Raw genomic sequence first — 12,833 nt, forward strand, 5'->3', positions numbered from 1 at the left:
TCTCAGAGTAGAGGTCTGAGGAGCAACTGCGGTCAGTTCCCTCTCCATCCAGGTTAATCTACAGATGGTTCACAGGGGCGTTAGGAGTGCGGAGCAGTCTGGGTAATAAATGGGGATACAAAAGGGTGTGCACTGCACGGGTAGCTTAGGAGAAGCAACACAACTGAGCAAAATGAGCAGAGAACAAGTTTTCTGAACAGAGCAGAGGGCTCGGGCTGAGGAGTCTGCTTGGCCGCAGGAGGGAACAGCTGGTGGATGCTCTGGAAGCAGTGGGAAGCTATGGCGAAGGCCGCAGGAGAGGGGCCGCACAACCTCGGCTCCCTCAGTTACCGGGCTACGGTTAACTCTGCACTGTAGCTTTAGTCGCTGAGAACTTGTTATTTGGTTGGACGCCAGGGAATGGATGTGCAGCAGCAGTTGTCCTGAGTACTGATCGCTGTGGCCCACCTGTGCAGCTAGTGTTTAGTGTAATCTTAAACAGCACCAGGAATTAGGAATTTAGAAATCCTCATTTTGACTCTGGACCCAAGATCATCTGGATGACTCTAGAGCCAAGAAAAAAAATGCTTCGGGCTACAGATACTATGAAATTAAGTCTGGATAAGCCACAGTGTCTGAGATGCTATTGATTACTTGATTTTTTTTTTCCTTTTCTATCTCTGGCCATTCTCCTATTTTGTTTCTCAGTGTGTTTTCTTTGTTTCTGCGAAATGTGGCTGCTTATATGATGGTCAAAGGTAGAAACCTGTGGCCAGGGTACCCTAGCCTGAGCCACAAGGGGTGGGGCCTCTTTGGGGTGCCCAGTTCTGCCTGGCTCCTGTTTCCTTACCCAACCATTTGAAGATCTGGTGAACCATCAGGAAATACGCAGCCGCTGTGACCAGGGACGTGTCCTGGAGAGTTTTCATGAGGGAGAGGTACTGACTTTGGGTTTGACCCTTTCCTTTCCCATGGGAGTGGGGAAGGTCAGACTAGCCAAGGAGACCTGGAAGGAACTTGGGCCCCAGTTGGCTGAAGCTGGAGCCAGCTGTCTGTTCTACCCATGGCAACAAAGAGGAGAAAAATTGGAGGGGCGAGTCTTTAGGGAACTCTAAAGATTGAAATGGGGGAGACCAATTTCAGAGATCATGCCAAGAAGTAAAAGAGAAACCAACAGTCCAAGCCAGGAGGAATTGGAAAGAGTATGAGCAGGTCTGGAGTGTTGCTCTGGTGGCCCTGGAGTGTCTTGGGTTCGCCTTTATAAGCCCGCGTGGGATGTGGGTGTGCAGGTCGGGCTGCAAGTTAGGATGAGGAAGTGTGCCATCCTCCCAGCAGTGTGATTATTAGTCCAGAGGTTGGGTGGGGCGGGGGCATAGTGGATGTCGGCACACTCAGAAGTGAGCTGGGGCAGAAGAAATGCAATCCACCTGACAGCATGGAGTGGGAGGTGGTGGCAGAGGATGCGTGCGTGGGGCGGGGGGGGGGGTGCGTGGGAAGCACAGACTGCCTACTGCTCAGACCTCCACGTCTCTGAGTATGACAGCCCTGATTTTTTTTTTCTTTTAAATCAGGCTTGCTTTGATAGCTCAAGGGAGGTGGCTGTATCCCCAGGTCCTCCCTGGTCAAGTGATCCTAGCTGTAGCATCCTACTGGCTACAGTCTCAGTTTGCCCCTCAGGAATCCCCAGGGCTGTTTGGATGAATCTGGCCCGAATATCTGCAGGGTCCAAGACAAGAACACAAGTAGAAGCCCGTGTGCCATTTTTCTTACAAATATTTAAAATTAACAAACTATAAAAATATGTGATGTCCTCATACAAATATATCTAGGCCAGCACTCTTGGACTTCCAAGAGTTCCACACAAGGATGTCTGTCCACTGCTCGGACCTCAGGCACATGTGGCTGACGCCTCAGCCTCCATATCCAGGCTTCATTCCTACTCACCCACGAGCAGCCTCCCCTTGGCCTGGGGGTGCGCATCCCAGCAGTGTGACGTGCTTTCCGGGGGGTGGGCACGGAGAAGGGATTGACGCAGGCCCTGGAAGCAGGCTCGGGGCTCTTCAGGCAAAGAATTCCACAGTCCCAGGTGCCTCGGGTGTGGTCTCGCAGGCAGCCTCTGTTCCGGATGGGAATGGCCCTTTGTCCCACGACTCTTCCCCGGGTGAGGCAGAAGCAGTGGGGGGGGGGGGGGGGGGGAGGGCGGGGGGTGCAGCCAAAGGAGACCAGAGTTGGGCTATCCATAAAGTGTGGAGTCCATGGTAGGGCCCCCTTGCCCAGGTCTAAGGGCAGTGCCGCTGATGGATGGCAGGGAGGGAGGCAGAGGTCATTTCTCTCTGTGTTCGGAGACTGTGGGCTCCTTGGCTCTCGGTGTTGCAGAATGCAGGATTCCCCCTCTGACCTTCCTGCCTTCTACTAGTGGACTATTGGTATTGATACTGGCATCATCCCAGCCATTAAGGACTCCCAGCTGGTTGTGCAGTGACTTAATGACTCGGCTTCTAATGGCCAGAGCTGCATTCTCTGGTGGGGCCACTTACCCTAAAATAAGGCAGCAGCATACAGTGGTTTTTGTTTTTCTTCTGATTTCAAGGGAGAGTCTTTATCCCCAAAGAAAAGCCCATAGAAACCCGTAAAGAAGAAAAAGTGACCCTTGATCCAGAACTGGAAGAAGCTTTGGCCAGCGCCTCCGACACAGAACTCTACGATCTCGCAGGTTAGTCCTCAGCCCGGGGCCACTTTCCTGTTTGGCTCGGTGACCTTCAGACCAGCCCCCTGGCAGGAGCCAGCCTTTAAACTTCTTAGCTACCGATTTTTATTGTAATGCCTGGTTGACTTCAGCCTTTGAGGCCGTAAGACTTGCCACAGGTGACTCAGCCTTGCTGAGCAAACATTCTGCTGTATTTCAGCTCCAAACTGCCCCAGTATTATACCCCACCCACCAAACTCAAGAGTTTCTGGGAGGAATCCCAGAGAATGAAGGTGAAGGAGTACTGAGAACTCACACAATAAAATAGCAGCCCTTACACTTTCCTAGGAGTTTTCACATTTGGCACTTTATCACCACGAAATTTCCATGAAGTTCTTGCTCTTCCCCAGTTGTTGTTCCAGTTTGATCCCCACCAAGGGGTCTGTTAAACCTGACGATGGAACAGGCGTAATTTGCTGTTAACGTTCACAGTACAGGAAGTGCACATTCAGCCCAACCTGCTTACTTTTCTCTACTTTCCTAACAATAGTAACAGTATAACAAGGATTCGTATTGTTATTTGAATTGATTATACATGCAGATAGAAAAAGCCCCCAAAGTACAAAAGAATATGTAATGAAAGTCTCTCACCCTAGTTGCACAAGCCCCTCCCATTTCTTACATATCCATGGAGAAGGAGTCCGTGCACACACCAGCATCTTTGTGTATTGACGGGATGCACGCTTTTCCAAATGGGATGCAAATGTGGATTACTAGGGTCATTAGGTCATCACAGGAGAGAGGTGCTTTAAAAAACATTCCTCAGCTTTAGCAAGAATTCTCACATTTTTATTCCATTGGAAGACATGTTGTTATAATCTCCTTCCTCCCAGGAGAACCAGCTATGCCTTATCCTAATAGCATGTAAACCATTCCAGCTACATTTTCATTCCTTCTGTGGTATCTGTGGTCTGTATTGAATTCACATATTTGAATCCCTCTCAGCAGCCACGGCAGCAGGCGAGGCACCTGTGCCGCACAGTTAGGAAGGTACTTAGCAGTGACCAGCCTGCTTAGCCCTGTGGTTGCTGTGGAGGTATCGTGTTATGCTTACTGTTTCTCCTCAGGGTTGCCGCCTGGTCTGGACTGGAATTGCCCAAAGGGAGAATGCAGGGCTGGGGCTTAAATTCCCAGGAAATGCCTAAGAAGGAAGAAAGAGATAAACCACTAGGGTGATAATCCCAAAAGAAAACCGTCTTGTTTATTTGACTTAGCCTGTCTTCCTCTGCCAGTGCTCCCTCAGCACTCAGGAGGAAGGAAGCCCATTTAGGGTTGGTTGCATATCTTCTCCAGGGTGAGGAGAAGTAGAGCAGTCCCTGAGTGAATGGGCTGCCAGGCTTTGAAGGAGTTCAATGCCCTGCCCCTGTTACTGCAGCAGATCCAGAGCAGACCCAGAGCAGAAAGACAGGTGGCCCACCTAGGGAGCATCAGTTGACCTCCAAGACAGCAGCTCCCACAGTGGTCGTATTTCAGTGTGGTCACCACCCAAACCAGTCTAGTTTTCAGCTTGCCTGGTCTAGAGATTTGATCTTTTTATTGCACATAGCAGCAGTCAGATTGGGGCCAGGCGGTAAGGATTGATCTACTAGCCAGGTTCACAGGAAACAAAAATTAAAACTTGGCAATGGGAGCCAAATTGTAATTAGAAGTTATTAGTGAGTGTGGGGCCAAAGCAAGATACATTTTTGGGATGGTCTTAGCGGCCTGTGCTTATGAAATCGGGCATTTTCTCCCTAGACAATGCCAGGAACACTGCAACAAATTCATATTCACTAAGTGGAACTTGTAAAGCACTTAGAACAGTGCCTGACACATAGGAAGTCATTTAATCTTTGTAGCAGATAAAGTATAATTATTGGTGTGCTGGCCGCCTCCCTTCTTCTAATGTGTAGATTACAGTACAGTGATACTTGTTAACAGATTATCTATTTAGGGATCCTTCACCAGGTGACCACCTGTGATTTTATTAGCAAAGGGAAAGCTGGGTGTGCAGTTGCAGCTTCACCCTGCGTGGTGTGCCTGCTTGTTTCTCCCATACTGTGCTGCCCCCTGGTGCAAGTTCTGTGTACTACAGGAGGCTCAGAATCTCAACATGCTTATTGAACCTTCTATTGCGGGCATCTCTTTGATTTCCCACCCTGGGATGCTCTAGGTGAGAAAGGACAAATTCTTTTGGTGAGGCTTACATTGAAAGAGATTTATGATCCTTTTGCTCTTTGCCTCTGAAAAAATGTATGCCATCATCTCTATGATGTTAGAGCTTAAAATATCCTTCAACTAAGTCCTGCCTTCACATTTTACAGTTGAGAAAGCTGAGGAGTTGAATTTACTTTACTGGAGGTCTCAGCAGATTTTCAGTTATTTGGGGCTATAATTGGATCACTGTCCCCAAGATCCTAAATGGTGTCACAGGTATAGATGTAGAAAGACCTGTGAAGATGTACAGTGGTCTTGGAAGAAAGGTTTCATATTTTTTTATATATGTATGTATATATACACACACATACATATACACACATGAGCTTATTTAACATTATATATGTATATATATGAACCTATTTAACACAATCTGTATGAGCTTATTTAAATATTACGTGTATAATAAGCCTATATATAAGTTTATTTAACATTGTACATTACCAAACTCTATGCAAGGGAATGGGGGTCTGGCGATTGATGAACAATATTGATATCCTAACATGCTTTCCCAAACTTAAGGTCTATTTTACTGATTTTCTTTGCTTTCAGCTGTTCTTGGAGTACACAATTTGCTCAACAATCCAAAGTTTGATGAAGAAACACCCAACTCTAAAGGTGGCAAAGGACCTGTGAGGAGTAAGTGGACGGGCAGTCTGTGGTTCTGAGACTTGGGAGCCTCCAGGTCTGCTGGGAGGAGAGGCGTGTAGACTGGGCCTCCCAGTGAATCCAGACTTCTGTCTTGCAGGCTTTGAAGGTGGCTTTTGTCAGTTCACCAAGGATCACTGGGGTTGGGGCAGTCGAACCAGAATAGAGTAGTTGATAACGGGGGGGGGGGGGGGGGGGGGGGGGGGGGGGGGGGGGGGGGCTTTGTCTGGCTGTGTAACTAGTAACAATCAGTTGTTTTGTCCAAAACACACTTTCTTGGTAGGTCCCTTCAGTCAAAAGATAAAATTGCTGATAGAAAGGTTGCATAGTTCACACAGAATGCAGACAGAGTTTCATGTTTCTAGAGATGTTTTCATTAACTGTAGTATCTTAGATAAGTTCCTTTCTCTATTTGTGTGTCTTTGTCTCAGTGTGGATGCTTGTCATTAGAATTTGAATACCGACTTCCCCCAGAGAAGCAGGAAAGAACCACTGGCAGGGACTTGCTGGGATGGAAAGTGCCAGACCACTGTCTTCTCATCAGCGTTTCCTGGAGACAGTTCACTAGATTCTCCCACTTACTCAGCAGTCATCTTTCAAAGACCTACTATGTGTCAGGGGTGTTCTAGGCTTAGGTGCAAAGATAAAAAAAGATGGTCACTGCCCAAAGGAACTTACCTACTTGTAGTAGGGACAGACCAGTAATGAGGTAATTTTGGTACAGTGTGATCCAGTTGCTGTGAAAATTCACTGCAGAACACAGCTTTTCTGGGATAAATTATGTTTTATTCTCTTGGATGAAAAAGACGCTTCCAGCTCAGCAGCGTACTTGTAGATCATCATTTATACTGGGTAATTTACCCAGACAATGAGCAATATTTCTTTTATTTTCTTTTTGGTTTTTTATGCATACAGATGAAAAATGTTCAACATTAATATGTTTTAACAGCAAAGGGTAACATTCTGACAACATATTTTCTATTGGAAGTCTGGTATTTAACCTTCTTGGATTTTGTACATACACATGCATATCATTAACTTTATAAAAAAGATTTTACTTATTTTTTAGAGAGAAGGGAAGGGAGGGAGAAAGACACAGAGAGAAATGTGAGTCAGTGTGCGAGAGAAGCATCAATCACATACCTCTTGGACACCCCCAACCCCGGACCTGGGACCTAGGACCCGGCCCACAACCCAGGCCTATGCCCTGACTGGGAATTGAACAAGTGGCCTTTTGGTTTGTGGGAAGACACCCAACCCACTGAGCTGCACCAGTCAGGGCCACATCATTAACTTAAAAAAAAAAACCAAAACGTTATTTTTCCCCAGTTGCGTGGCTCAGTTGGTTAAGAGCATTGTCCCAAACACCAAAAGGTTTCGGGTTCGATCCCCAGTCAGGGCACATACCGAAGGCAACTGATCGATGTTTCTCTCACATCAGTGTTTCTCGCTGTCTGCTCCCCTTCCTCTCTCTTGAAAAATCAATAAATATATCCTTAGTGGAGGATGTTTTTAAAAACATTATTTTTTAGAGCAGTTTTAGTCTTACAACAAAAGTAAGAGGAAGTCACAGGGATATTTTATGCACCCCCGCCCTTCTGCATGGATTGATTTCAACCCATGTGGAAGTCACGGGTTGATAATTGGGGAAGTCTACCAAGTCTTTCATTCGTGGATCACGTCTTTGGTGTTATATTTAAAAATTCATCACCAAACCCAAGGTCATCTAGGTTTTTGCTTATGGTATCTGCTAGGGGTTTCATAGTTTGGCATTTTATATTTAGGTCTGTGATCCATTTCGAGTTAATTTTTATAGAAGTTTAAGGTCTGTGTCAAGATTCATTTTTCTTGCATGTGGATATCCAGTTGTTTCATCTTTTTTTATTGTATTGCCTTTTCCCCTTTTCAAAGATCAGTTGACTGTATTTATGTGGATCTATTTCAGGGTTCAATTCTGTTCCACTGATTTGTTTGTATATTCTCTCACCAACGCCACACTGTCTTGATACTGTAGCTTTATAGTACGTCTTGAGGTTGGGTAGTGTCAGTCCCTCAGCTTTGTTCTTCTCTTGCAATATTGTATTGGCTAGTCTGGGTATGTTACTTCTCCATATATACTTGAGAATGAGTTTGTGGATCTGTACAAAATAACTTCACGAATTTTGATTGGAATTACATTGAATCTAGAGGTCAAGTTGGTCAAGAACTGACATCTTGACAATATTGAGTCTTCCTATACATGAACATGGGCTATCTCTCCATTTAGTAATCTTTTAGTTTTTTCCCAAGAGTTTTATAGTTTTCCTAATGCTGGTCTTGTATATACTTACTCTGGCAAAAGTAACGCCTATTTGATTGTTCTTGGTCAGGTAACAATATGGGTGTGATAATTCATAGTTTTAATTTGAATGTTTCACCTACGATGTCATATGGTGTGCTTGAGTGTGATATTATTATGTTACAGAATTACATGCTTATGATTTTGTAATAAAAGATTTTGTAATAAAAAAGGAGTGTTATTTATGCCAGACTCTGTATTTTTGTCAGGTTTATACCTGAGTATTTTATTTTTCATTAGCTTTAAAAAATATATATGGTTCTCTTCTCTTACCAGTACATTAGGTTTGCTTGATTCTTTATGTGAATAGATGGCATCTTGTTGTGTGACTATGCTATGACCTATTCAGCCATTTCCACTGATGGGCATTGTATCGTGTTTCACTGTCACCAGTAATACGTCAGTGAGCATTCCTGAATGTATATCTTTATGTATTCATGCTGTTTTTCTATAGATTAGACTTTTAGATATAGAATTGCCGTGTTAGAGTTTCCACATTTTAAATTTTGACAGGTGTTGCCAAATTACTCTCCCAAAAAGCATGCACCAGTTTAAATTTCCCCCCATTGTTGCCAACTATGAATATCACGGTCTTTTACTTTTATTTCCTAATTAAATAGTATCTCATTTTTTATTCAGAGTTTAATTATTTTTATATTTTTAGTTGCATTACAGATTCTTTTGATATTACTTGTTCATTTTTAATTGGGTTTTTTATTGAGTTATAGGAGCTCTGTGTATATCGGAATGTTAACCCTTTGTTTGTTATATACACAAGTATATAGATATTGAAAACATTTTATGTTAAATGCTTTTGCAAAATTTTCCATTTTTTTGTCCTATTTTACTTCTCTTCCAATACCTTCCTCAAAACGAACACTATACAATGGATATCAGAGGAGGGTGGGGGATAGCCAAAAAGCCAGAAGTATGAAGGTTTGGGAGACAGAGAGATTCATTATTTCTCTTTTTGCATACCAGATCCCAGGGCTGGTTATTACAGTTATTGCCACCCGGGGGGGTTTTTTAGGTTTGAGTTTGCTGTAGGGTCTTCTGCGCTTTCGGCTCCATGCAGTGTCAGCTACTGAGACTTCTCATTGCGGATGAGAAACACCAGCCTTTGAAACTGTGACTCAGGCTCTCCTACCCCCATGCTCACTTAGTTGAGAATAATCTTACTGTCGTTGAGAACAAGAGTATTATTGGAATCAGTGCATGTGAAAGAAAGGTCATTTGGGGGGAAATCATTACTGATCTTAACTGGAGAGCCCTTACATTTTCTTTTTCAAATTAAAAACTTGTGTCTCAGATGTGGTCAAAGGTGAAAAGGTCAAGCCTATATTTGAGGAACCACCCAACCCCACAAATGTGGAAGTAAGTCTTCAGCAGATGAAAGCCAATGATCCCAGCCTCCAAGAAGTCAATCTCAACAACATCAAGGTATCTCATTACGATTGTTGTCAGTCACTTGATTTAGCGTGAGTTTAGAAAACTTAATGGAGGTTACTGATTACCTGTTTGAAATATTTTGAGTCACTGACTTTGAGGCAGGATATCTTATTCAAAAGAAGCAGCAGCTTAAAAAAAGTGATTTTTAGAATTCTTTGAAAACAATAACAGTTGCTGTGTTAAATATAGTGTATTAGTCATCTATCACTGAATAGCAGATTACTCCAAAACTTACAGTCTTAAGAGAATAAACATTTGTTATTTCACACAGTTTCTGAGTATCAGGAATCAGGGAGTGATGTAGCTGCGTAGTTGTGGCTCAGTGTTTCCAATGAGGCCGTAGTGAAGCTTTCAGCCAGGGCTCCAATCGTCTTAAAGGCTTGACTGGGGCAGGCGGAACTACTTCCAAGATGGTACACTCAGGTGGCTGTTTATAGGAAGCCTCAATTTCTTTTTTTTCTTCTTCTTTTTATTTTTAAAAAAGATTTATTTATTTATTTTTAGAGAGGGGGAAGGGAGGGAGAAAAAGAGGGAAATATCAATGTATGGCTACCTCTCCCATGCCCCCTAGGGGGGACCTGGTCTGCAACCCAGGCATGTGGCCTAGATTGGGAATCCAACCCGTGACCCTTTGGTTCACAGGCCAGTGCTCAAACCACTGAGCAACACCGGCCAGGGCAGGAAGCCTCAATTTCTTAGCACATGACCCTCTCCATAGGGCTGCCTGAGTGTCCCCACATTGTGACAGCCTGCTTTCCCCAAAGTGAGTGATCCAAGAGAAAGAGAACAGGCAGGAAGTATGGGGGAGCTTTGCCCGCAGAGCCCCCCATCTGCCATGGATGAGAATAAGTCTACCAAGGCATGATCTGCTCGGGGAGAGAAGGCGGCCGATCTCTCAAAGGAGAAGGACCAAGTGCCTTTTCCTCAATGGGCTTTTATTGGGTTAATTTGCACAGGAATACAGGTAAAGCTCATCAATCATTGTCAGGCAGTAAGGATCAAACAATAGATAACATACAAAGAACTATGAGGGCTTATTCTGAGTCAGGGTCAGTTAGCTAAAGGGCCATAAAACTTTGGGAAACAAACTCATTCATGCATGGACCCTTATCAGAAAATTGAGGGCATTCTTAGCAAAGCAGGTTTCACAGGATTTTATGTATTCTTTCTTAGGCCCAATCTCCCAGGGGAACCCACCCTTTCCAGCACAGGGCCGCACCCACCTCCAGCATTGTTTCAGTCTTCAGTGGAGCAGAGGAAGTAAGGCAGCCAAGAGATTAGGAGACTTCTTGCAGACAGAATGAGGACTCAGGCTATGTCAAAGCCGAGGGGTGAGGGTCATCACTTCCTTTTTCTGTAGCCCCCCAAGTCCTTCCCTGAAGGCCTCTCTGTGACCATGCCTGTCTTAGGTCGTCCCTCCCTTGAGGAATCTTACCCGTCATTGGCTAATGGGTCATGCACTGGGGGCCAAGCAGGGTGAAGTAAAGTGGGCAGAGGCAGCGCCCCTGCCAGGGAGATAAGCTTTGTCTCCTTAGTGGCTTATGGTCCCAAGGTCTCTCACTCAGCCTTAGCCATGGGGGTTACAGCTTCTGAAACCAGGCAGGGCGGTTCCCAACAAGGAAGCCACCATGCATTTTATGACCTATTCTCTGAAGTCATACATTGTTGCTTCCACTCTATTCTATTTGTCAGTGGGGCATGTCACTCTCAAATGGAGAAGTGTATGTGTGAGAGAGAGAGAACATTGACATCTACTTTGCTTCTTCCTCTTGGGCCAATTTCTAGCATTTAATACTAATAACTGACTTTTATTGAGCATTCACTACGTACCAGATTTCTTGCCAAATATCTGAAATTCATTATCTCATTTAATCCTTAGAGCGACTTAAGTTGCTCGCAGTCACAGAACTAGTCCATAGCACATGTAGGGCTCATGCCAGTCTCTAGCTGTGCTCCACATTGTCTCCCTCCCCAGGGGTCAGTCTGTGCATAAATGCTGTAGGAGAGGGAGTATGATTCATTTTGTCTATTCTGAAGAACTTATTATTAGGAGAAAAACACCAAACAAGTAATTAAAACACAATGCAGTAAGCCCCCAAATGTTATGGAATTACAGATAAGGAAAGCTTTGATCGTGCCTATGAGAGCCAGTAAACAAAGAAGGTGATGTTTTAGCTGGGTCTTAAAAGAAGAGTAGAAATTAATCAGAGAAGAGACAAAGAAATTTCCAGGCAAAGGGAAAAGCATGTCTAAAGGTAGGGAGGAGAGAAAGACCATGACATATTTTTAAGAAGAGCAAGTAGCTCACTCTGGTTAGACTGTAGAGAATGAGAGGAAAGGGGGAATACGGTACGTGCATTATTTCCTGGTTAGTAAACAGAAAGGCGGTGCCAGAATGTCATGGTGTGTTGCTGTTGGCTGGGGACGGCTTGGCGGCTGGAAGAGGGGTGGTGAGTGTCTTTTAGAGGTATATCTTGCAATTAGTCATCTAAATATTTAATTTACTTAAAAGCTATGGGTCCTTAGCCTGGGGTAATGGTGCTGCTGATTGGTTTACAAACTGCCTGTATCTTCCCCATCTTAGAACATTCCAATTCCAACTCTGAAGGAATTTGCAAAAGCTCTGGAAACCAACACTCACGTGAAGAAGTTCAGCCTGGCGGCAACCCGCAGCAACGACCCTGTGGCAGCTGTGAGTGCATTCTCAGACATGTAACAAGAAAAGATCAAAGTCATTAGACACGCTTTAATTTGTTTTATTAACAATTCTTAGATCTGGTAGATTTATTTTCTACACTGTTAATAAGCAAAATTAGTTATAATGAGACAATAAAACAGAACCCAGTTGTTAAGCACTTTGAATTAAGTAGAATTTTGTTAGCAATCCACTTTCAGGAGAAAGAAACACGATTAGATAAGGCATTTGGCTCAATATATATTTGGATTTTGCTCTGGGCTTAGTATAAATATTCTAAACTTTTGCATCTTTAGTAACATTTTGTCACAATCAGTGGATAGTATAAGACCCCAAATCCTATCGGAACTTGGCATATATACAAATATTAAAGGAGCCCTGACAGTTGTGGCTCAGTAGGTTGGGCATCGCCCTACAAAGTGAAAGTTACCCAGTTCGATTCCCGGTCAGGGCACATGCCTGTGTTGGAGGTCCCCAGTCAGGGCATACAGTACAAGAGGCGACCATCCGATATTTCTCCCTCATATCGATGTTTCTCTCCTTGTCTTTCTCCCCCCCTTCCCATCGCTCTAAAATAAATAAATAAATAAGTAAAATGTTTAATAATAATAATAATAATAATAAAGCAACACGTGTTTGGGAAGATCTAAAATACCATTAAAAACAGACAGTATGAAAATGATGGTGCTGGCACAGGGTAGACGTTTGAAAAACACTTGTTAAATCGAAGAGTGTGCCCTCCACCCTCTCAGCAATAAAGAGTATTTCCATGAAGACATAAG

The 12,833-nt window shown here is 43.9% G+C and overlaps 1 protein-coding gene across 2 annotated transcripts in view; it reads left to right on the forward strand.

Moving 5' to 3' along the window:
* The window catches only part of TMOD2 (tropomodulin 2), a 51,896-nt gene that overhangs the window by 17,065 nt on the left and 21,998 nt on the right, over nucleotides 1-12,833 (forward strand). For both annotated transcript variants that reach the window (XM_053928332.1, XM_053928333.1), the window contains exons 4-7: nucleotides 2,570-2,692; nucleotides 5,474-5,560; nucleotides 9,217-9,347; nucleotides 11,941-12,048. In XM_053928332.1, the coding sequence (XP_053784307.1) occupies nucleotides 2,570-2,692; nucleotides 5,474-5,560; nucleotides 9,217-9,347; nucleotides 11,941-12,048 (449 nt within the window). The remainder of the gene's footprint in view (nucleotides 1-2,569; nucleotides 2,693-5,473; nucleotides 5,561-9,216; nucleotides 9,348-11,940; nucleotides 12,049-12,833) is intronic.

This window comes from Desmodus rotundus, chromosome 7 (assembly GCF_022682495.2).
Source record: "Desmodus rotundus isolate HL8 chromosome 7, HLdesRot8A.1, whole genome shotgun sequence".
In the NCBI taxonomy this organism is placed as follows: domain Eukaryota; kingdom Metazoa; phylum Chordata; class Mammalia; order Chiroptera; family Phyllostomidae; genus Desmodus; species Desmodus rotundus.